The sequence below is a fragment of the Dromaius novaehollandiae genome, chromosome Z (assembly GCF_036370855.1).
Source record: "Dromaius novaehollandiae isolate bDroNov1 chromosome Z, bDroNov1.hap1, whole genome shotgun sequence".
NCBI lineage: Eukaryota > Metazoa > Chordata > Aves > Casuariiformes > Dromaiidae > Dromaius > Dromaius novaehollandiae.
Window position 1 is genome coordinate 31516486 of NC_088132.1, and position 25633 is coordinate 31542118.

General features: G+C 39.3%; 1 protein-coding gene across 2 annotated transcripts; it reads left to right on the plus strand.

The window, feature by feature from the left end:
- The first annotated feature begins 747 nt into the window (after nucleotides 1-747).
- Nucleotides 748-25086, plus strand: LOC135325138 (intracellular hyaluronan-binding protein 4-like). 2 transcript variants are annotated; one of them, XM_064502778.1, is made up of 8 exons: nucleotides 749-1219; nucleotides 11213-11363; nucleotides 12125-12286; nucleotides 12470-12541; nucleotides 14439-14522; nucleotides 21296-21464; nucleotides 23231-23413; nucleotides 24520-25086. In XM_064502778.1, the coding sequence occupies exons 1-8, from the start codon at nucleotides 928-930 to the stop codon at nucleotides 24574-24576; spliced, it is 1170 nt and encodes a 389-aa protein (XP_064358848.1). In that variant the 5' UTR covers nucleotides 749-927; the 3' UTR covers nucleotides 24577-25086. The 2 variants fall into 2 exon arrangements, with proteins under 2 accessions (XP_064358849.1, XP_064358848.1); XM_064502779.1 differs by lacking the exon at nucleotides 12470-12541 and having other exon boundaries at nucleotides 748-1219.
- Nucleotides 25087-25633: the final 547 nt, after the last annotated feature.

The following is a 25633-nucleotide window of genomic DNA, read 5'->3' on the forward strand; positions in this document are numbered from 1 at the left end:
CGTGCACTCGAAATGGACTCTTCTTTCCTGCAGCCTCCAGTTTCAGCACTGAACTTTCACTGCTGAGTTGAGGCTTCCAGATTTCCTTTGATCAGATGCCTTTCTTGAATCTAAGGAATTCGAAGCACTCTATTTTCCTCTGTCTCTCCCAGTCATCCTTTAAACAGAAAATACTGATTTTTTTTTTTTTTTTTTTTTTTTGAGTAATGATAGCGTGTCCTCATTCCCCGGCTCTGTACGTTTGCCAGTCTCGGGGATCGTTGTGTCAAGAAAAACTGATCAATTAATGCACTGCGGATGCCTGGGCTTCACCCCGCCGCTGCACTTGCTGGCACCGTCGCCTTTAGCACGCGCAGCGCAGCGCGGCGCGGGGCCGCGGCAGCGGCGTTGCAGCGCCGCGGGAGCCCCGGGCCGAGGGGCGCCGGGGAGGGAGGGAGGGAGGGCGGGCGGGGCGGGGCGGGGCGGGGCGTGGGTGATGCATGAATAATTCATAGCTTCATGAATAATTCATTTGGTTGCGCGCAGGCGGTGCTGGCGGCAGCCCGCGTTGGTCGGCGGGCCATTATTGAATATGCGCTGCAGCCCCAGCTCAGGGGCGGGGCGGAGGCCAGCGCTGCGATTGGTTGCTTGCACTTGCCATTGTTTAGCATTGGTCGTAGCGTTTTGGTGGTGGGTGGGGCCGGCATCGTGGATAGGTGGCGGCTTCGGGCGGCTGGGAGCTGCCGCGCGCCCATTGGCTGCCGGGGCTCGAGAGGGGGCGAGGCGAGCGGCGATGGCGCGGCGGGCTGGGCGGCGCTGAGCCGGGAGCGGCGCGGCGGCCGTTCCCGAGCGCCCCCTCCCCCCCCGCGGTGCGGGTTGGTTTAGCCCTGCGCAGTGGCAGCGCCGGGAGCCGCCGCAGCGCCGGGAGCCCGGGGGGCGGCCGCGGCGATGATGAAGGGGGTGGTGGGCAGCCCGGTGGCCGCCGTCATGCAGGAGAGCTTCGGCTGCGCCGTCGCCAACCGCTTCTACCAGCTGCTGGACGACGAGTCCGACCCCTTCGACATCCTCCGCGAGGCCGAGCGCCGCCAGCAGCAGCGCAAGAAGCGCGATGAGGCGGCGGCGGCGGCGGCCGCCCGGAGGGCCGGCCCCAGCGGCAGGGCCGGCGCCCCCAAGAGGGAGTCCCAGAAGGAGCGCAAGCAGCCCGACAGCCCCCCCACGCCCGGGGCGCCGCCGCAGCCCGGTACGGCGGCCCCGCGCCGGGGGAGGGGGCGGGCGGCGCCGGCCGTTGGGCGCCGCGAGACGCGGCTGGAGCGCGGGCAGCACCTAGGGCGCGCGCCGCGGCGGTTCTGGGTCTTCTCCGAGGGTTTTTTTTTTGGGGGGGGGGGAGGGGTAGTATCGCGTTCTGGCCTTGACACAGCGGAGCGGGTGATGCCGCCGGTGATGGCCTCGGTGGTAAATTTAGCTGACTGCTGTCGGGAATCAGATCGACGTTTCTGAGAGTGAGCCGGGGAAATGCCGGAGCCCGCCGAGCTGTGGGAATGTGCTAAGTCTGCGCCCTTCGGAGGAAGGTAGCGCACCTACGAGTAACGCTCAGGAGTTACTCTTGTAACTCCATTTACCTATGCTCAAGCACAAGCTCCTCCAGCCGCTCGGGAGCTGCGGCTCCGGAGAGAGGCGTGTGGGTGTGCTCTCCTTATTTCCAGGTGAGCCTCTCGCTGCCCCCCCACCCCCTTTTGCCTCGCTCTGTGATGGAGTTCACTGCTTCAAGACCCTGATGTGAGGAGGAACAAGCGGTGTTCCTGCAGTTTTCTGAAGCCCGAAAGCCTTTATATTTGGACTCGCACAGTACTGAAAAGCCCCAGGATTTTCTGTGGTAAACGCATACCTGAAAGTCCATTTGAGGAAATGAGTGATAATCAAAGTGTTGCTTTGGGTGACTGTACTTCAGACTTACTCTTGCAGAGTTTTGATGGACCCAAAAGGCTTTAAAGGGGAAACAGGCCTCTAGATGTTGAAATTAAAAGTTTAGAAATAATTGTAAGAGATAAATGAAAAAACATCTTGTTGTGTTGGTACTAACAGTTCCACTGTGGCATCTATTGTTTAACTGCTATTTTGACACCCTTCTTGGTACATTTCAACATTTAGCATTTTGGCCATCTTCCTTCAGTGGTTTGAGCCTTCTAACCTTGCTTTCTTGGTATCTTTGTGGCTTTTATAGCACCCCAGGTTCTTCAAGGTTATAGCGTGGACTGGGATCTTTGCTCAGTTTGTCTTAAACTTGCATTAGTATCTGCTTTTTTAAATAAAAGTTCGTTATTTCCTGGGTGAATTCTTTAGCGTAATGTTCAGGAGTGGTCTAATTTGCTTGTCAGCTGCTAGGTTTTGATGCTTGAAGCCAGTTTTGTTGTGGTAAGTCTGACCGTTCTGCTTTTATCTCAAAATGTCTGGAAGTGTCATCTTTGCAGCTGAACATTCTGCTGGGCTATATCTTGCATTTGTAGGGCTTGGATCCCCCATCCCCTTTGGCTGTTTCATTTCTTTTAAAAAACTGGTGTTGAGCTTCATGTTGCTGGATTTGAGACAAAATCTGAAGTAGTATACAAAAGCTGGCTGATGACTGCCTAATGTTGAGAAACTTTGCACGGAAGACTAGTTCTCTGCTTGAATTCAGGTGAATTCCCAGTCTCTTGCTAGGTAAAATTGCAATGAAACTAACAGCATTAGGTTTTCATTTCCTCCTGTAGTATTAAGTATAGAACTGCTCAGCGCAGCCGCTTCTGTTAGGTTCAAAGTAACAACTGAACCACATATTTTAATACTTTATACAAAAGTATTGTCCATAGTCATGTGCTCCTCGCATCAGCATTGTTGCTTCATTAAGGCATTACCAGTGCTACCAACTCCATTAGTTAGATTTAAAATCTTGTACTACCCAAAAGCAGTTATTTATGTTGTGGATCAGAGACTCTTCAATGCCAAATATGCACTAATTAATGACCATCTTTGTAGAGGATGATCTTACAAGTAGGCATTTCCAAACAGTTGTCTAAAACTATAATCTTCTGAGATTCCTATGCGACTTCTAGATCTCCGTCTAGAAGACCATTATTCACATTAGTAACTGGCTTATTTTAAGAATGCTTTCCTTTGGTTATCAACATAAGGCAAAGGAGCCTGTTCAGTGAACAGCAAATTTTAAGTTTTGATTTGAAAGCTCTAGAGCAAGTAGTGGCTATTACTAGTAGCCTGCTGGTCCATAGGAATAGATGAAGAACTTTTTACCTCCTACTTGTCCATGGACATCTTTGGCTTGTAGATTCTGGGCATAATTCAGTGTAAAACAGTGTCTTCAGTAACCCTGTGAACTGTCTTTGATTATTTTCTGTTACTTTGATGTCAGGGAACCCAGTTTCTCCATGCAGAGGCATCAAGTGTGTGCACCTTGTTCTCATTTCCTGCTAATTTAGGATGGGAAAAAGAATGCTGACTTATAGGAGGCTTTAAGATCTGGTTTAAGAAGAACTGATGTTTGCTCTGAAAAAACATTGCACTTCCTTCTTCAGAGAGACTTTCCTGGATTTTGTGTGCTCCTGTGTATGCATCTTTGGCTTGTTGTGAAGTAAGGATTGTAACTGTACAGTGCTCAGGATGATAAACTAGGGTAGAGAGTTGGGACTTGGGCCTGCCTGTGCGCTCTTGCTCTTGATGTGCTCTTGCTGCAGGCCCAACTCCTCTTTTGGGACAAGCTTGCTGAGATAATGCCATCTGGCTTAGTGCACATTCAGTGATAGCATAGCTGACAAATATAAAGCAAGTGATGGGCAGAGGAAAAAAGAAATCTAGGTTTTTGGAAGGGGGGAAACGGCATTTTATTTGGGTCATGCAGTGTTGTGAGACTTGGTATACAGGATTCAACTTGAGAACTTTTGGATACAATAAAAGACTCTGGCAGCTGTCAGGTTAATGGGTGAGAATAAGTAACCAGTCAGTAAATTCCTCTCACCAGTTGAACTTGGCCATAAAGCCTCTAATGATGGCCACGTCACTGGAAGTGTGGCCCTTTATTTGAGGGATAAATAATATTCATTAAATTGACCAGACCTGAAAAACTAAATGGACTGAAAGATCTTGTTTGTTTCCTGTCTCTCATTATTATTATTTTTTTTAAAGCTGTCAGATTTAGGGTACAACTTCCTCTAATTTCATTTCGCTAATTAGGAATTAAATGCCATACAGGAGCATCTGAACAGCTGAAGCAGATTCTGGTTTTATGATTAAAATGACAAAATTCAGTCTGCATTGTACTACTTTTATCCAATTACTGGGATATGTTGCTTGTCTGGGCTGCAAAAATGTTGTTAAAAGTTTATTTTACTTTTTCATTATTGTATTATTCCTTGAACCTACTAAATCTGAACAAAATAGTCTTTACTTAAAGACTTGAAGCAAGCCTAGACCTTCTGTATAATTTCAAACTTCTAATAAATGTAAGGCTTTGAAGTACTGAGAGACCTTTTTTCTTTAGTGTTACATTTTGACGTTAAAATGGGAGGTGTCTTTACAAAACACTGTAAGCCGATGTCTTCATTTTTATTTGGTTCATGACTGTCACTTCCAGAAGAGTTTTTACTTAATTTCTGGAAATTGTTCAAATTTGAAACAAGTCTCTGAAATTGACTTTACCAGGTAATTCAGTACTTAAACCCTTAGGATCCAAACTATTGTGAATTAATGCAATGGTAAGACTTTTTTTTTTTTTTTAAATCTTTCTTAAAAAAAAAAAAAATCCTTATTTCATAGTCTACCAAATATATTAAACCTACTTTTTGGCCATCATGATTTATTTATTTCTCTTTTTTACTGATTTTTCTCATTTTGTCATTCTTAAACTGAGACAGAGGATTAGGGTAAAGGCTGTTTGTAGGTATTACAGCTCTTGTAATTGCATCCCTTAACATTAACTCAGTTCACTCTTAGCAAACTGCATTTGCCAGCTCTTTATTCAAAAGGCCCAGTTGCAGAGCTTGCATTCTTCACCAGTCCAGGCAAATTAAATTTGTTGAGTATGCAGTAATAAGCTCTGTTCAGTGGAAATCTCTAAACCTTTGTTGCTAATGCCTCTAAAAGGTTTTCTTCTTTCATGTACATTTGACAAATCATGTAACATTTAGATGTATTTCCTGAATATTATCTGACTGTATTTTTAGTTACTATTTTAGGTCAATATGGCATGGAATGCTTCTGAGGAATTTTAACTGACTGCAGTTCTCATGTTCTTTAAATAATTTGAGTATGGTTCTTTCAGAAACACGGTCATAAGGGTTGTCCAGGAGGAAGCTGCTTAGGCAGTTCTGTAATTGAGTACTGGTACACACGGAAACAAAATATCACAAAGTAGATTCTAGCCCCATTTAGCTGTCTTTGATGTGTAGCATGAAATAGCTGAAGCCTGTTTTTTGTGTTTTGAGAGACAGTAGTATTAATTTGCAAATCATTTAATTAGCCATGCCCATGTTTTAGTTCACAAAATTAAACACTTCAAGGTTAGAATTAAAATCAAGAAGGTTGGAATTAAAATCACATGGACTTATACCTAGGGGAAGAGCTAAGATTGTCCATGCAGTCTTAAATCTGCTATATTCTAATCCCCAAATAAAAAGTGCCTGTGGGTGAGAACCATTTTTAATATTTACAGTTACGCCATTTTAAAGTAAGATATGTTAACCATATACATATTACTGTGTTACTGAAATGCTAATGAAGTAGCATCCTTCCATGGAGCCTTCATTAATGACAGGGATCCTTGAATGACAGTGTCATTTCTCCACTTGCTATCATTCCAGAGCAAGCAGAGCAGTATTTCTGTTTTTGTTCTTTCTCTTCAGAACTTCCATTAAATTGTTTCTTGAGGCACAGACTACTTCATTAAAAATGAGCTGTTAAGCTGAAAGCTGAGGGCTGACGGGTCTCTTAGAATAAGTGAAAAGAGAGATTTAATTTTAGGACCAATGAATGTGCTGCTGTTAGTTTGCTTGGATATCCACAAGGCATTTGAAACTTGTGTGGAAATGAAAAATTTAAAATCCAATCTGAATTCTTTATTTTGTGTTTATATGGGTGGGAAATTGCAAAAAGATCTGTAAAAGGGATAAATAATAAATGACCAGTGAGATTTGCTGTTACAAGGTAATTTAGCTGAGTGAACTAAAATAGCCAAGAGCTGCTAAGTGATGTTGCAGTATATGTTGTGAATGAGCTATAAAATGACAAATGAAATTCAGTATCAGCAAATGTAAAGTAATATGTGTGGGAGAATGCCCATGGAGATGGGGGTGTAACGTTGCTAGCTGTTTGTACCATAAAAGACTTTTCTAAGCTATCTTTCCTGAACTACAGGAGTTTGATTAGGACTGATAGTATTAAAAGAGCAGGTCTATTTCCAGTTGCAGTCTAAAAGTTAAACAGTGTTAGGAATTACTGAAACAGTACTAGAAAGGAAAACAGAATTTTTATACCTTTTGAGTGAATCTGGTGTTTCTGCATCTTGAAGAGTGTGTGCTCTTTTGGTTGCTTCAGAAAGGTATTAAAACTAGAAAAGGTACACAAATGAGTGACAAGCCTGATCAAAGTTACAGAATCATTTATGTATTGGGAGAAATTAAACTGAGGCTTTTCTTCTGCAGAGAGTTGTGTGAGGGTACAATAGAAGCATATCTAGAACTGCAGGTAGGACTTAAAGAAGACAGAACATTTATTTACTGTTTCTTATTATACAGAAGTAAAGGGATATCAGTTCAGACAGATTTTTGTAAATTAAGGAGAAGGAATGCTTTTTCTGTAGAATGTAACTGACCTGTGTCAGTTCTTGCTGTAGGACGATGACAAAAGTATGTATCTGTTCAGAGAAATCCCAGTAAAAATGTGTCAGCCCTTCTGTGGGCCTGTCCCTCCATAAAACTAGTGCTCCAAAAAAAAAAAAAAAAAAAAAAAAAAAAAAAAAGTGTAGATTGCTAGAAGTCAGGAAGTGTTTGGCCATTGTTTTCTTTCGCTAATTTTATTTTGCTATAAAATACATAAATCTTCAGTCTGGTCTGCTATGGTTGCTCTAATATTCACCCTAAATGAGTCAAAACATGTGTCTTTGTTCCGTTCCAGTGTATGTTACTTAGGTCATACAAAATAACTTAGTTTGGTACTTCCTCGTTTACAGCTGTGTCTGTGGAAACAAAGTATCGATGCAATTTTCTAACTAGGTTTGAATATCAGCTTTTTAGTGGAATGAGTTAGTCTCAAGCTTATGAGAATCCATAAAACACTGATACAGCATTGTCAGCTGGATTTTGGGTCTGAATACAAGAATTTGGTGTTCTTTTCAGCAGTAATCTCCTTCAGCCCATGAGTTGCATGCGAACTGCTGCCATCACCTGCATGCTCCTTGGATAAGGGAATGGGGGAGTCAGAACAACGTTTCTGCTGTAGCTTGTGGTGACTGATAGCAATTGCAAGTTGAGCTTTTTGGTGTTTGGCTAATGGAAAACAGTGAGCCTGCTGCTGATTTCCTGCCTTTTCCCTTAAGAAGAAAAAAATGGTGAGTGCGCTATGTCTCAGCAGGGATCCGTGAGTAGCCCACAAAAACTAGAAAAATGTTTCTTCCCCAGGAAGAATTCTACTTTTTTGTTATGGATAGAGAAACTCTGGGTGAAAGCTAGAGGAAAAGACTCAAAAGGCAGCCAGAATTTGCTGAGTTGTTTTAAATCCTTTTGTTAATACATAGATGTCTAGTGGCAGGGAACTAGACACTGCAAGTTCTTAGAAATAGCATTCCTGCTTTCCCAGTTGAGAATTTGGTGAAATGGACTTCTTAAAAACACTTTCTAGAAAGTCTCCCTGCCTAAATGCTGCAATAAAGGCTAAAATAATACTGATAGTGAAGTATTACTGTGACAAAATGAAAATTATTGAAGTATTCTAGCTCTGTAGGATGTAGAGTTTTAGCAATAGTTGATAAAATGATTTTTTTCTGTCACTAACTGACAATGTCTCCTTCTAGTACCTGGTAATTTTACTATCTACAGGAGTCATTCTGTCTATGGCTTGGCTATCTCTGCTGGAAAAAAGCTAGGTTTGTTGAAACAGTGTAAGCATGAGAATTGTTCTGATTCATCAGTTCAGAAAGTGAAGTGATGGGCAGCTCAGCTGATAGACTAGACTGGTGCAGGAACTTCCCAGGAGAGTAGTGGTGAGGTGAGCAAGGGTGACCTCTTCAGCTTAATGCTGATGCAACTGGAAGACATGTGAAAAACACCTTAAATAGAGGCTAAGCTTGGTATTTAGAGAAGAGCAATCTACAGTTTTCCAGCATGGTGTTTGTAAGACCTCAGGTAGGTGGTCTGCAAAACTCTTGAGCTGTTTCCAAGTTTTGAAGGAAGCCTGTCTACTATTCTGTATATGTGAACAAATGGACAAAATTGGAGTACATTAGAAGTAAGTAATGAAGGTTCAAGGCTTAGCCCAATTCTTTCATTGTAAAGGAAAACCATCGTGGCAGCACTATACAAGACTGCTGTTGTTTTTATCCCCCTCCCACCCCCACCCCCAAAAAAGGGTAGGTGGCCCTTCAGCTACTTAAAAATGGGTCATCATTGTGACAGGCGTATGGCAGAAGATTAAAAATGAATAGCTTATGCTGTCAGTACTGCCAAACCCAAGTTTGCTTTGCCCATATATGCTGAGCTGAAAGTTGTGTTGTATTTGTACTGATTCACAAGAGGTCACAAGTTTCTGCCCTGCTGTTTGTTAGAGAGGTGTGGTTGCTACAGTTGTACACTTTTAAGCCACTGCTGTGCGTCTGTCAAACACATTTAAAAAATATTTTCATATGGGTTGTAAGTATCCCAATTAATCTTTGGTATTTAAAATTCATCTTCAGTGTCTGCAGCAATTACAGCCATCTGTTAGAATCAAAGTGAAATAGCCTTACATTGAAATCAGTAGAGCTGGCTACTTTGTCTAGCACAGTCAGTGCTAGTGAAATGTGCTACACTGGCATGTATGGTAAGAAGTCTTTTATTTCTTCTTCTTCTTCTTCTTCTTCTTCTTCTTCTTTTTCTTTGAAGTACTTCTAAGGGGTAGTTGCTAACAGAACCTGTGATTGTCTCCTTTAAAATTACTTTTGCATCTTCGTTATTTTGGCATTGCTTTGCTACTGCTAAGGAGTTCTCTGAATATCTGGGTGAAATTGAGGTTAATGTTAAGTATGCAGGGAAGGTGATTTCTGACTACTGCGTTCTTGTTAAGTTACTCTATTTGGAACAACTGATGTTTCTGATAGGCAGTGAGAGGCTCAAAAAATAAATAACAATGCGCCCTTGTGTTGCAGTTCCCCATTCAGATCCATAAGGTATCAAAAATGAGATCAAAAGGAGTCTCTCTACTGCCTATGCATAGCAAGATTCCTGATTTAGAAGTGACACTTGTACAATAGGTGATACAACTGGAGTGTGTATACAGTGGACTGTTTTTCCAAACAGCACTGCAATAAGCTTACATACATTTGAATTACTTTGTTCTGTATTTATAATTTTGCTTTTTATTAAAGCATTCGAACTTGAAGAGCTTTATCTGAGGCTAATTTCAAAGTTGTTCTTTATTCAGATTTTACATCTTAATTTTTAGGAGGCAAGTACAGTTGCTGTTGTGTAAGGAATGAGGAACTCTAAACCTTGAGAAAACACAGTTGTCAGAATATACTATATAAGATGGTTTGCAATTTAAAGAACACCAAAATTAGGGTTGCCTGTGCAATGCAAATTAAACTGTCTTCTACATACAAATATGGTTGTCCTTACTGCATAACAAAAACCTTTATTTACCATCACTGAGTTGATAGTTCTCCAAAGTTTTCTTTCAGACAGTGAGGTCAGACCTTTATGCTTGCCACCTGTTTGAACAGAAGTCTCCCTCCCCCTTCCCACCCTCCTTACAGAGCTATGAATTCATTTGCATCTTAATATTGTGACACAGAGTAGGTTTTTTTCCTTTCTATGTACTAGAAACTGAGGCACAGTAGGCAGGCCTGTCATGTATCCACTAACCTGAATGCAGAAACTTCCTCAGCATTGCATGGGTACTCCTTGTGGAAGGAAGAGCTCAGTCTCACTGAGCTGAGATCAGAGTTTCTGTTGCTGCAGTTCCTTGCCTGATTCGCTTAAACCTAAAACTTCTGCAATCAACAGTGTAAGTTTGGGGTCTAATAGATGAAAGGCTTGCTTCCTTCCAGAGAACTTTGTCCTAAATAGAGCAGAGAATTTAGGAAAGTGGAGAAGGAAGCGTATAATGAACTTTATTCTTATGCTGGATGTACATGGGTCGAATGGATAACATTAATTTATTCTGTTTTCTAACATGCAGTTCCCCTTCCCCACACCCACAACCTCCTCTTCAACCACAACGACAGCTGAACAAAAGAAAAAGCAAAAATGCTTAAATTTCATCTTGGACTACTTTGATATTCTAGAATTAATTAGTAGTGCTGGAGCCCTTGTACTTACTGTATGGGTTTCTGCTAGTTAAACTCAGTGACTCATAGTGTTAGTAAATGGTTCCCTTCTCCCTAGAGCAGGAAGAGAAGAAGGTGACCCCCGTTTTGTTGTTGGATTTCATAAGCTGTGAGCTTGAAGTAGAGAAGTGTAGGCTCAGCTTCTAAATTCAGTCCATCTAGCAGGAAGTGTGTTGTCTGATGATCAAGAACTAATGCCTGTCTGTAACTACCTTCATCTTTCGCTCTTCTCTTCATTGTTCCTGCAGCAGTCTTGCAATTCGTATCTTCCAGCCAAGCTTCTCTGTTTTGTTCTGTAGTATGCTAGCAAGCTCTTTGAGACAACATAGCAGAAACAGTTTTTGTTCTCCTTTTCTATGTCTGTGAGCAAAATGAGATTTTCCTCTAGCTTGATATTTTTGGAAATGGCTGAACTGTGTCTATACCAGCTGAATGTCTGCCTGAGACACGCTCATCCATACAGAAGGGAAAGTAAGTAGCTGTATTTGAAACAGACAGCGTTTGTGGTAACATTAACTATGTGCTTCTGATATTTTGGTGGACTCAGGATTGGAGCGGGTAAAGGAGCAGGCTGTAAGGTCCAGTCAACTCACTTCAGTCTGTAGTTTAACTGCAGTTCAGTTGATTAATGTGGATTATTTTAAACTTAGTAATTTTCGTCTGTGTGTGCAGGCCAGAAGCGAGCTCCTAAACGGGGAGAACAGCAAGGATGGAATGACAACAGGGGAGCAGAAATAAAACAAGACAAATCTGAATGGAGACCCTCTTTCAGGGAATACCGTTCCTATGAAACTGAAAGACAAGCGGAATTCACAGTAGAAAAGTATGTATCATCTAAGGAGGTGCAAGGTGCCTCGTCAGGGGTCTGCACAGAGGTGGGAAGGGAAAGACTTTGAACTTCTTGAACACCTAGTAGCCAGAGGTGATTTGAAGGCATAGTTGCATTATAGTGCGTATATTTGGTGTGAGATTACTGAGCCAGTTCACATCTGTCAGAGCCATAACTTCAGCTTCCCTGCAGATTGATTTGGAGCTGCTTTTAGTGTTGTGTTGTATTTCTAACACTTAACAAAAGTGTGAACATCTGGAAACTTAACCCTTAGTCTGCAAGACAAATTCTATTTTTGAATTCTCATAACTCCAAGTTCTTCAGAACATGTGCAGATTCAAATTAGAACAGATCTTACAGTTCAAACTCAAAATATACATTTGTCATACGCCTACTACTTGAATAATGAGTCCTTTTTGCTTTCTCTGTAGGTAACAGAATAATTCCATCTGAACTCTTAAGAGCATGGCTGTTCTTACTTTCCATCACAATAGTTGGTATTTTAAATTTCCAAAGACCTCGTTAGCAGCTGTGTATAAATATGGGTTTGAATAGTGGGCTTATTGCCTAATAAAGTCACCAAAGATATGATGCTTTTTAAAGTATTTTATTTTTTCTAATGTTATCACTGTTTTCAATAAACAGCTGAAGTTTCTATTCCTGTTATATGTAATAATTCCATCTTTGTGTTCACTTTATGCGCATTTCTAATGACACAACTACAACAAAAATCTGACTAGAAAACTTCTCTTTAGACCAGTTGAAAGATTTGACCGTGAAAGGCCAATAAGAGGACGCGGAGGAGGAAGAGGTGGAATGCGAGGCAGAGGAAGAGGTGGTGGAATAAACAGAAGTTTTGATGGCTTTGACCAAAGAGGAAAACGGGAATTTGAAAGACAAAGCGGGAATGATAAAACGTAGGTGTTCTCATGTGTTCGTTCTCACGCAGTATACAAGTAAATACTACACTCGGCACTTTATCTTTAAGTGTTCTTTCTTCTATACCTAAGTGAGTTGTCAAAAAGTCACTATTGGTTTTAGTTTGAGACGCTAATGGAAGGAAAGCTCTTAAACTTAAGAAACACTGTTTCTCTCTCTAGAGGAATGAAAGCAGACGACAAAAAGGGTGGAAGTGGAGCTCGCAACTGGGGAACAGTTAAAGATGATATGAGGTACAATATATACTTGTGCCCACCATAGATCATCATTTTCTGTGGAATGGATATGGTCGTGGTTTCAAAGTTTCATGGGTATTTTAAGCTTTATTCCTCTTGCTTTTTATTAATTGTTGTGATGAGCATAATTTTACAGTCTTCTGAACTCTTGTCTCCTTCTTTGTGCTGGTGAGATGAAATGTAGCCAAAAGCATGGTGACATTCCTTGAATGAGGGCCAAAATCTTCTTGACTGGGACTAAGAGATCTTTTAACTGGAATAAATTATGACCCTTTCCCGTCCCCTAAATATTCTTGTAAGTGGGACTCTGGTGTTTATTGACATTGCTGCAATGCCAATTAAAAACTGAAACCTTGTCAGTGGGCATAAGATCCAGTCCCATTTTCTTAAGTCCTACATATTGTGTCTAAATTATAGATGGCAAAGCTGTAATGCAATTCAGCGTAGTTCTAGAGATAATATTTAATTGACCATGCTACTGAAATACATTATAAAGTGTATAAAGATCAGCAACAGAATCTGGAGGTTTATTAAGAGTCAGCTGGATTCTTTTTTTTTCCCCTCTTTAAAAACCTCAATTCTGTATTTTTCTTACTGGCTTCTATTTGGGCTTGCAAAAACTCACTAGAAATCTCAGTTTTCTTCCATTCTTTGCACCTCAAAATATGCTTTCAAAAGTTACTTGAAAGTAACTTGTTCCGATATGTGGCTAGACCAACTTTTCACAAGCCAGTTTTGATGAAGCTTCACTTTTTAAATGGAAGTTCTCTGTGGACAGAGAAAAGTTGGAGCTTCTGGCTTTCAGCAAAGATCTTCGGCCACATGTGCATTCATTCACAAAATCATGCTTAAAAATATAATTTCATGTATATAACTTAGAAAGATGATTTCAGGCAATCAAACATGGCAATTTTTGTCAGTGTATACTAGATTTCTTAATCGTATCTGGCTAAAAGTTTGGTTTTTTCTTTTAAAAAAAGAACCTTCATGGCTAATAGTTTTTTGGGTTTTGATGTTCCAAGTTCTTCTGAAAGGCTGCACCAACTTTGATCTCTTAGTAAAAATTGGTTAGGTGCTTTCCAAAATGGGAATCAGCTATGCAAATATGCTAACACAAAGTACCTGGCCAACAGTACAAAACGTGTGTAAATACACTTTTTAGGGTGTCATGGAAGATTGTGTAAGCTTCATAAAGTTCAAGAAAGCTAAGATTACTTATTTTGTCTCCCACCTAAAACTTTTAGTTCAGTAGCATCAGCTTCATGGCTTATGAGATAGCAATACCTTCTTGTGTAATGTGATGAATCTAGTAGAAGTGACATTAATTGGGATTGTCTAAACAATTGTAAATGCATCTCTGTTGTGCCTTAATTGTGCTTAATGATGCATTAAAGCTAGAAGATACTAACTTTATGAAGTGTATGCTTATCAGTGTAATTAAAATAAGTATGCCATTGCTCTTATTTGACAGTGAACTAATGTCAGTGTTACAGAAAATATATGAACTTCTACATCAAGTATGAATTTTTCTGTTTTAATAGTTGGAAATAAAATACACAAAACCAAAAGTCGGCGTACTGTAATCAAGCATTGCCATTAGTTTTCATCTTTGGAATAGACTGTCTTCATGCATGCTTTTCACTTCTTTTGGGGGGGAATAGAAGTACATAGAAATAGAGTTTTCCTAATACTTCTCATTTTTAGTCACTCATCTAGTTATTTAATAGATCAAATTCCTTCTTAAAACCACAGAATTTTATTCACCTCCTCCCCTCTGCCTGCCCCCCACCCCAAGAAATTATGCCTGAAAAATGTGATGTATTGATCTACAAGTTTTTTTTTTCCCCCAGTGTGACCCATGAAGACTTCTTGTGTTTTTTGTTTACTGTTTTAGTGAGATGGAACAGACTGCTCCAATGGAAGAGACTGCAGAAACAGCTGAGCAGCCAGGGGCACCTGAAGGAGAACCTCTGAACAAGTATAGTCTGACTAAAATATTTTCTTTCTAAATGCAAAGAAAAAAACTGTTACTGATATCCTTGATCTGTATTGGAAGGTACACTTCTTGAAATCTGAACTGGGAAATTTTGGTAGTGCAAATATTTGAAAATATAAAAGCTTTTTCTGTACTTCTGCATTACTCAACAAAATAAGTCCCTAATTCTAAAGCATTTAAACACTGCCATAATAATAATGTAGAAACTTTCAAAGTGTTGGTAGTCTGTACATACAGAAAGTCTAGTTTAACTTAAACAACTTCAAATTGCATTTGGTTGATCAGTAATGCTTATACTTCTAAGGTTTAACGATGACTACCAGGGGGCCTGCATATTGTCGGTTACCTGTTTAATTTGGGTAACCTGTAAAAGCTGTCCTGCTTTTCTTAAGGTACCCTATAAGAAAAAGGTATTCGAGATAGCTGTGCAATCATACAAACACATTTAAAATACACTAACATAAATTCTCAAGGCAGTAATTGATGAATTACTAATACCATGCAAATGTCTGTCATTCATGAAGGGCCTCTATAGAGCTTAAAGATTTACTGTAAATGCTTTTGCAGTGAGCCTTGAAATTATGGGAAATGAGAGAGAAATCTGCCCTTCCTCTTCTGGCATTCATTATTGTCAGTGTTCAGATGAGATAATTTACTTCAGACCAAATAAACATTTTGCCGTAAGAAAAAGTAACTAGACAATTCTGTGTAAGTAAGAAACTTCAAAGAACAGGTTAATTGCTTACAGTGCATGTCCCTTAAACTGTGAAAGGGGGTGAAATATGTCTGTTTTCTCTTTTGTTGTTCCGAAGACTTTTCCCCTGCCCCTAGTGGTGCAGCTATATTTATTGGTTGCCTTGGTTCATTTTTTTAAACTCAAAAGTTATAGTACTGACTAGCATACAAAACCTGTTTTATGTTCAAACTGTACAACCCTCTAAGAGACTGAGTTGATCTAACTTTGACTTTTTTATTATTAACTTACAGCTAAAAGTTATTATACATGAGGGAAAAAAATCTGTCTCTGGAATTGAATGAGGGCTATTGCATTTCCAGAAAACTGTTTCTAGTTTAGCTTAAATCAGATGGGTAGTGTAGATAGTCTGTCAAAATTGCACTGTACTGGTTAACTTAGCTAAATATTAAAATAGCTATTCAGCTTTTTAAAAAACTTGCGATGCCATTACGCATTTCAGAGGCTTGTATGAGTTTCCACTTCATGGTAGCTGAAATCATAGCCAGAAACTCAAGCTCACTTTGTAAATGTGTCCTGATATCAGTTCCATGTGGAACACAGGACATGAAAAGTGTACTTAGTGGCAAAAGCATCTAACAGAACCTGCCATCTGACTTTAATTCTTTTCACTTTCTCAAAGGTAACTAGGTGTTTAGTCAGACTGTGAGCTGTTCTGCATGGCTTTATTCCTTTTCATGTTTTTTTTTTAAAGAAGCTTAGTATAGGGATAGTCCACTGAAATCTGTAGGATTAAAAAATGCAAGTAACCTATATCATACAAACTTCTGTGTAGTATTTCAGTGCTGTAAATATCCTGAAGAATCTCAAATCTGTATACAAAATAAGTGCAAACTACATATACCTCATTGCAGTTACTCCTGAGGTTAATGTCAGCTTGGTGACTCTATTTTAAAGAAAGAATATTGTGCTAAGTAGTGCCTATATAATTAGGGATGGCTGTATGGAATACTCTGTAACAAGGTGGAACTAGTTTTTTTTATTCTTTTAATACTTAAAGGCAGAAGCTGGTGAAATACAGTTTTCAGGCATGAGATGCTTAAAAATGAATTTTAAGGTCTTCTCTGTTTAGGTTCCCCTGCTCTCCAGAGTTGCTGTCTTCTGGCAGGTGGCGTACATGACCAAAAGTTTCTAGCAGGGCTACTTTCTGCTCTCTCTAGACCCTCAAGATTTTGTGGGTTTTCTTGCTTGTTTTGTTTTTAAGCTACTGCCAGGATTCAAGGAATCTACTTCTCTTCTACTGCTTAGTTGCAGTTGTGTGCTTGTATTGAGATAAGAGATGAAAAACTTGAGTTTTTTTGTTTTGTTTTGTTTTTTCTTCTCCCTGGTATAACTGTTTCTGTTTCTAAAAAGGAAAGAAATACCTGGAAATTGGAAATAATCTCTCTGACTGGAGATACTGTACAGTTTTCTGGTGTTGTACTGACCAGCTTCAGTGCAACTCTACAAAGATGTCTGCAAATTTCTATAAACTACTGGCTCTTGCCTTTAGGACTGTGTTCACGTTGCTGCTGTTGAGCTTCCATTTGTGAAGTGTTGCTGGACAACAGTTTCTTTTATACTTGCATAATATAAACAAAGTTATAACTTCCAAGATCTTCAGATTCTCTTGACTCTTCAACAACATCTCTCTCTGCTCTTTGTAGCACCCCAAACTGCATGCCTTTTTTTTTTTTCCTGCAAATAATAAGTATAAAATAATATTAGTTCAGTTGTCCTCACGACTGCTTGAGTTTCTGTTGGAATTGTCTTCACAGCCCAAACAATAATAAATTTGTGTTGCCTGGTACTTCAAATGAATATTTTTTTTTTCTCCAGTATGACACAGTCTAATCAATTTCTTATCAAAGGTATTTGCAGAGTTAGTATTTATTCTGTGGTGTTTTCTTTCCATCTCCTGATGACACAGGAGCTTGCTTCTTTTAGGTGGATCTATGTGTACTTCAGGTCATTTAATAGGAGGCTTTGAAAAATCTGTCTTCAAGTTTGCTGGCCTATTTACCCATCTGTTGCCTTTTTAAAAGTGATATAAAGCTATCCTTAGACTGGACCAAATCTTTATAAGTATTTGGCTCAGTGTTTTTCTTCTGTAGTTAACTTGTGGTGTTGTAGCTTTATCTTATCTTACCTTATGTAAGTTCAGAGTTTCCTAAACTGGTGGTTGTAATGCACTAAGTGCCATGGTTTCTGTGAATGATACTTAGTAGGAAAGACTCATGCCAATTGTTATTCGGTTTTCATCAAGAAAGCATTGTGCAGCTAAGTGATAGGAAAAAAATGATCAGAAAAAGCCCCAGCATCCGTACTTTTAATATCATGAAAATTAGCTGAGCAGTGGAACTGACTGCCATTCTTTTGGTCCTCATTTCTGTATATTACTGTGTTCATGCAGAACAGTTCTTGGAAGAAAGATATACGTAGTAAACAATGCATAATTTAAGGATTATAGTCATCCATTAAAAACACCAAAGCAGTAGGAACCATTACTAAAAGCTCCCAGTTTGGTATCTTGGTGTATATTTGTGTTGTGATTGCAGCTTCCTCATGTTTAGAGGCCACACTTAGGTATTTGGCACTATTTTGTAAACGTGATTGTTGGTGTGCCAAGGAGCTTATCAACTTGATTAATGAAAATGCACGATAAGCAGTTACTAAAAATGAATAGGGTTAGAGGATGGAAGGTAATGCAGAGAGTGCACTTCTAGGCAGATTCTGTGCCCAAAATAACTAGCTACAGTTGGGTCTCTATCCAAAATATGACACATAGGTTCCCATTGATGTTTCCCCTTGGATTCTCAGTGTTCGAAAACAACTTTCTTATGCTAATAACCTAGCAGTTGAAACCATTCTTTCAAGTAAAGGTCAAATCATACTTTCAAGTTGAGAAACCAAAAATTTGCTGTGTAGGTTCTCCAGCGCTTCCTTTGCAATAGGAATGGTTGTTTTTTGGTACATGTATACTTGTTTAAACAACACTTGTGATTGCAACATAACAGAATGTCCTCTGTTGTACTGTGACCGTAAGCAATTAGGTCTGAAAGGGGTCTTGCTGACCCAAGGCAGGACCAACTATAATTCTACCACTCTTAATACCTGTCTGATTGCTTATTAAAGTCCTCTAGTGATGTTTTTCAGTGTCCCTGGATTCTTTCAGTGTTTCTCTATCCTTTAGCATTAGAAGCTACTGTGGTGGTGTTCCCCTCCCCCCCCAATCTTGTCTTAATCACCATGGATATGCAAACTTTTTTGTTGTTTTTAATGTTAGGCTTTTTTTCTTCCTCAGCTCCTCTTCAAAGACTTTCCTTATAGGTCATGTATTTTGGAACTCATATCAATCTTGTTATTCTCATCTGAACTCTTTAGCTGTTCCCACTTGGCACTGGCTGGAATATATTACTCAGCTGAGACATTGGCATAATCCTTCTACTCTACTAGGCAATGATGTCTGTTCCAAGCAAAACGCCTGTTGACTTATGTCCTTATAATGTTACACTGTTTCAAAAAGGGCAAATGCTGTTGATTTTAAAGTTCGGCTTGACTAAGTTACCTGCAGTAATGTTTTGGGGGGTGCAAAGGGGATTTCCTTCAGAGCTTTTACCTCGCTTATGGTTCTTCATTTTGTATTTGAGCAGCTAATACTTTTGCCTGAGTGTTTCTGCTTGTCCTTGGGACTTGCATCCTGTTTTTATTTTTTTAAATTATTTTTCTTAACAGCTTATTTGGCCTCTTTAGGATCTCATAACACTCAGTCAGTGCCTCAGTGATCTTCAACACATGCACTATTGCCCTTTTCTTCCCTGAACTTTGTGCCATAGAAAATGCAGTGAACATTACTTTTTACACTGCAAATACTGAACAAAGCTGGCCTTAAAGCTCCACTCCAATACATATTTTTCTTTTGTAAATTAAAAGATTGATAGCTACTTTCCATGTATGTGTTGCAGCCAGTTTTGTATCTTCCTACAGGTCTCATCAAGGTCTGAAACTGACTCTGTAACATGTTGAGAATTTCATGGGAGGCAAGGTCAAGAGCCTTCCCTGAAGTTCAGATATCTGAATTACTGATTCTCTTTTGTCAAAGGGGCTGCTGCTTTGTTTTTAGGAAGAAGTCAGCCTGATTTGATAAAACCCTTTTCTTATGAGGGTGTTTTTTTTCCTGTATACTTGAAAATAGTTTTGGTTTTTTTTCTAAAAAATATTCCCAGAATTGACTCTTCAGATAGTTGGCCTAAAACTATCTGATTTCTTCCTCTTCAAGATGACAAATGGAAGTGCTTGGGGTGCAAGCAGTTCTTAATGCTTTTGCACATGGAACAGGATCTGTTGGTCCTTTTTCTAGAAGTAGCTGCATCTTTCATCCTTTTCATTTAACTCGGTAAATGAGATTACCTTTCTCGTGACAGTCCTTCTAATAATATAGGGTCAGATCTTCTTAGTCAGTTTGGAATTACAGACTGTTTACCAGTCATCTTAGATTTCAGTTTTTTACACCTGAAACTTTTTGAATAACAGGGTATGAAGGCATGCTAGAGGGTAGGCATATAGTACAGGACTTGCATGTTTTTGACTTGTGTCTTTTTTTAAGTTTATTTAAAACTGTATTCTGAATTAAACCAAAACTAAAGCTCTCTTACTGTTCAGTTCAGTTCTGTGCTTCTACCTGTCACATACTGGGTGCTTCAGGAAAATGATATAATGTTGGCAGGTAATAAGATAATTCTGTGCAAGATCAAGTAGAGAATAAGTCTGCTTTTACAGAGGCTTATTATGCTCTTACAGAGCATTCCCAGCAAATGAGTGTGTTCTCCTAGGGTACTAGTACCACTTCAAAGACAAAATGCACAGTTCACTGATTGTTACTTGTCTCTACATCTCTCCATGATGAAAACTAATTTCTAAACTTGCATCTAATCAGCTGTGTATTTATACTGGAAAATTCTACTCTTAATCTTCAGGATTTGGTAGAAGAAGACGTGAACTCTGATCCAGCCAGGGAAATAAACTGGGGGAAAATAGTGTTAGTGAAATATTTAGCCATCTTCGACTATTGTTGCCATGCATAATAGTTTGGGGTAGAAGAAGAGAGAAACAGTTTCTCAAGTATCTGGGACTAATCACTGGAAGGCTTCCTGTAGTTCATGGTACCTGATTTTGTTCCATAATAAGAAACAAATGTGATGATGAAATGAGTTGTGCTCTCTGCATCTGACCCCGTTTGGTAGGGAATAGCTTTCTGCAAGTATCCTTAAAAGGTACACCTGCAGCTGCTGGTCCTGGGCAAGGTAGCGATGGTCAGCATCAGAAAAATGGCAGGAAGAATAGTCAAGCAGCAATGGGTGGAAGAGGAGAAAGATTTTTAGTCTCATCCTGTGTATCTGTGAACACAGACATACAGCCTTGGACATGCAGCCTTTTTTCTTTAGTTCAAAGATATACGCAGCAGACTCTGACATGCTCAGTATGTTTTCCTAGATCATGTCAGCATTATTGCGTTTTGTGTGACAAATTTGAACTTGGACCAGGGTTAATCTGTCTATTTTTGGCAGGTGATAAACTCTGTCTCCTTGCACTCTACTGCATCTGACAAAAGACATGGAAAAAATCTTGTGAAGTTCACAAAGGACATACTAATAATGATCTAGAAGTTTCCAAATATTGTTGGCTCTTTTTAGAGGACTGGAAGCTGTACTGAAACATGACTCCATCTCATATTGTCATTCTGCAGTCAATAGAACCTTGTAGTTGGGACGGTTTAAGCTGCTTGGTATATGTATATGTATGTGTGGGTGTTTTTTATAACTATGGCTGTATTTGTTAGGAGTAGATCCACTGGTGAAACAGTAGGGTCGAGAATATGCCAGATCAAAGACAGACTGTCTCTGTCAAGAATCCAGAGTGCTTGAACTTACAATATGATATCCTTTCTTTAGAGACTAGTGTTCTTGTTCATCTGGGCATGTTGCAAGCTAATGGTTTTTACTTTACAACTATAAACCTTTAGAGTTGCTGAAGGGGAGCCAATGGAAGAAGTAGTTCAAGAAATGACCTTAGATGAGTGGAAAAATCTTCAGCAACAGAGTCGACCAAAGCCTGAATTCAACATCCGGAAGCCAGAATCCACTGTTCCTTCCAAAGCAGTGGTGATTCACAAGTCAAAATATAGCGATGATGTAAGCATTGCCTGAGGAATTCTGTAAGCTCTGCTTTATGCCCAGGGTTAGGAAACTGCCTCTATTCTTTTTCTACTTGTTTTAGTATAATCTGAGCAGGCTAGAAATTCGTATTCAAGCTTTGTTACTGTAACCGTATATGTGCCCTCAAACTTGCCTTAAACTTATTACCTACTCATTTTTCTTCTCTCAAATCATCATCCCTATTTTATGTAATGCAAATATAATATATCAAGTAATACTTATCTCAAATTGTTCTACCTTGTAGTTCAAGTTTAGCAATACAAAATTTATGTCCTTGCTGCTGCCACCTATGTAGATCTCTGGTAACATCACTAGAGAAACTTGATGTACTAAATACTTCTTGTATCGTAACTTTGAATCATGTTTAGAGTACTTGCCAGTATACACTTGCATGTATATATTGAAAATTCTGGTTTTGGCATCTGTTAGTCTGGATGCTGAGTGTCCTGTTTCTCATCTCTGTTGGATCCCAGCTTTCACTGTGCACTTGGAATATATGAAGAATTTTTTTGAAGTTTTAGGGTCTTGCTTCTTAGAAGTAACTCTGGAGAGCTTGTTTCGTAGTCATGTGCTTTTTTTCCCCACCCTCTCCCAAACTCTTTTTCCACCATATCACTGGTACTGATGTTTCAGGGAGGAATTGTAGTTTTTTGATATGATTGGGAGGTGTTGGGGAAAGGGGGGAGGATTCACTCATAGATTATTGCTTACTTAGAGTTTAAATTTTGGGGGTTGCAGAAGTATTTGCATAGTCATAGCCTAGCATGATGGAGTTTTGATCCTTGGTTAAGGTCTGCGTGCATGTGTGCGATATACATCTTATCCTTTGTGTAGTTCTAATATTAACATCCAAACTTACAGCTTTTTTTATAAGTCTTAATCGCTTTTGATTGTTGAGCACTTCTGGGGACTGACTCTAATACTGAAGTTGCCCGTGTCCTTTTTAGCATGATTGCAATTACCATCATCCCCATCTCCCTTTTTCCCCACCAAGAAAGAAAAATCATGACTAGCTTTCACAGGCTCTGAAGAGTATATGCAAGTGTCTGAAGAACGCATGCAAGCTTATTCTTTTTGCTCCTAAACTTTCTTAGCTGGCAGTACCAAGGGACCTTATTGAAATGAACTTAGAACAAGAGGTACAGGAATTGCATAATATGGACAAGTTCAGACATTGTATACAATAATAACTCATCAAATAATAATTCATCAATGCATGGGATGAGTTTACATATATATTGGCAAATAACTCAATGAAATGATGAGAATAGTCTTGCATCCACTAGCTCCTGCAGACGCACAGATTTAAAACAGTAATAATCTTGTAGCTGCAGACAAATAGAGTAATAGATCAATTAGTAGCTAAATGTAGTTACTGTGCTTTAGTATGGCTTTCTAACCATTACTTCAAGATAGTTGTAGGAGTAAGAAGCGTAAGCCGGATTCTCTAGTCCCTTAGAAAACCTGCAGATCGTACTGCTGATAACTTCTTTGTTATTATGGAGCTAGTATAGAATACTTTGTCCTCAGCACTATTTGAGACAACAAAGAAGTAGCCCAGGCATCTGGGAAACTGATTGTCTTGCTTCTGTTCACACCCTGTGTAAGTTAAGGTCTGTCTCCTATTTTGGATGTCATCTTGACTAATCTGCTGCTTAGTTTGCAACATGAGTGTGTGCGTATTGGGGAGGGAGAAAGTTTGTATGTGGAAGTTTTAGGCTCTAACTAGATGCTCTTTTTAGTTGCAAAAAGAAGACTTTGAAGATGACTCTCATGTCTTTCGAAGAGCAGTGAATGACATAACATCTCAGCTGGATATTAATTTTGGGAGTCTCCCTCGCCCTGGCCGTGGATCAAGAGGAGCACGAGGTGGTCGTGGTCGTGGCAGACGAGTTGAGGAGACAGGGCCTCGGCCAGAAGTAGCGGTAATGGTTTTTTTTGTTGTTTTTTTGCTGCTTTTACTTTGTACAAGATTATAGATTTCATTAGTGACAGCAGAATTATTTCTAATTCCTACCTCACAATATGTTAGCCTGGTTATTTTGAGTTCCTGACCCGTATCGAGTTACTTAAAATTAAATTCCAGTTCAGCTTAGATAACGAACACATAACTTTCAAAGGTCAAATTACTATTTGCTCTAATGGTAACCAGAGGAAGGGATGCAATGGAGACTTGTTTCTGCAATGAGTTTTCATATAAATGGGGAAGTAATTAAAATGACTAAAGGCTTGTATGTTGTACAAGAAATATCAGCTATACCCTGATAGTACTTTAACTGAGAGTGAAATCAGTAAATCTGGGACCCAATAAACGAAGACACAGGAGGTTATAAGTGTTTACTAAGTAAGCGGAAGTGACTATTTGACTGATTCCATGGAAAATAGTTTAATTTTAAAAAAACAACAGACAAACAAACTTCCACTGGCTTTTTTCTTAAAATGAACAAGATCTGAATGCGTTTGGTTGTTTAAAAACAATATCTTTATTCTTCACAATAATGCAAGGTCTCAGTTTACTTTTGTCTGAGTAAAATACTTGCTTTAATTAAAGTTTGGAACTTGAAAAATGGTATGGAAGTGATTTGATGCAGTTTGCTTCATCTGAATGAAAGATGCTCTTTTAAGGTATCGGAGCACAGATTTTAAAACTGCAATCCAAATATGTGCAGCAGCCTTAGAATGTAGAAGGCTAATAATGCACTCTGCTAAAAACCAGGGTTATGGGTGAGATTGAAAGGCTAACTTGCTTTATTATTATTATTATTTTTTTTTTTTTTTAACTTCAGTGTTGCAGATCTTCTGGTTCTGCCCAGGCAGGATACCAGCATTATAAACATGTTCACACCATAACAATAGTGGTAGTCATAACTTCGGAGATAAGTGTTTAGTATTTCTGTGAAAGTGAGTGGTATAAATCTTCAGTTTGGATGACTAGAAGAATTGAACTTTTTCAGGGCGCAAAAAAAAAAAAGCTGCCAGATGCTTTTGAAATGCATACAATTTTTATAAACCTTCCTTTCTCACTTTATAGGTGCAAATTGTTGCTCCAAATCCTGATGACCCTGAGGATTTTCCTGCTTTAGCTTGAAGGAGCTATCATGAATGATGGTATCGCAAAGTAGCTTTGGTATAGCTGTGAAGAGACCAATTTTATGTTGCTGTGGAAAAAGAAAGTCTGAGTCTACACAAAAAACTGATTTGTTTTTTTTTCTTTTTGGTGTGAAATGATTGCACCCCTTTGCTATTGGAAGGGGGCTCTGGAGATACCAGTGGACTAAGATTCTGTCACAGGTTCCTGTGTCTGCCTCCGTTTATGGAAACTGTGTGAAGGCATATGGTACTTTACTATAAGGACTCAAGTGAAGTTCAAGAGTACAGTGTTTAAATTGTGTATATAGCAATTATATCAAGTTTTCCAGGACAGCACAGTGAAATGTTAGCTGTACAACATGGTCTGCAATTGGGACTCTAGCAAATCACTGTAGACATCTGAAAGCTGCTTTCCCTATTTCTTTGAGTGAAGTGTACCTTTGCATATCTTACGCAGTTACAAGTTGCAATTCTTTGGAGGCTGGCAAATAAAGGAAAGTGCTCATTGGTTTGGGTTTGAGGTGTTATTTTCACAAGTCAGAGTAGCAGATTGAAGCTTTTGCTGTTTGACTGTAGTCCAGAAACATAAACAGCAAATGTTACTCACCCAAAACAGTGATCATCTCTCTAGATAGGAATGATCTTAAAAGTAAGACAGCACAGGCACTTTTAACTGATAGTTGACTATAACAAGCCTTGCTTCAGTAACAAGCTATAATCTGCAACTACTTTGAAGATGTTGAAGGTGAAGTAAAATCGTAATTTTGATCTAAAGACGGAACCAAACTGTTAAGGAAGCTTTCTGTTTTTAGCAGGAGCAACTACACGCTAGAATGTCTATTGCCTTATCAAGAAGTTTGTGTAACATTGAGGATGAAATGGGATGGTCCTTTCCTTGCAGCTTTAACATGATTTCTTGACTTGAATCAGATACCCTAACTCTTTCTCTGTCAAAGGGAGTATTCAGAGCCGTTCTTGGGGATCTGAGAGAAATGAGCAAATCGTACCAGAAACGATGAGGGAAAGAAATGGGAGAACTACGCTGGACATACTGG

What these genes read in the sequence shown, in the direction of transcription:
- LOC135325138 (XM_064502778.1), top strand. Translation starts at nt 928, where the DNA reads ATGATGAAGGGGGTGGTGGGCAGCCCGGTGGCCGCCGTCATGCAGGAG. An exon ending in CGGGGCGCCGCCGCAGCCCG is followed by an intron (nt 1,220 to 11,212) that starts GTACGGCGGCCC and finishes CTGTGTGTGCAG; the next exon opens with GCCAGAAGCGAGCTCCTAAA. An exon ending in AGTCAAAATATAGCGATGAT is followed by an intron (nt 21,465 to 23,230) that starts GTAAGCATTGCC and finishes TGCTCTTTTTAG; the next exon opens with TTGCAAAAAGAAGACTTTGA.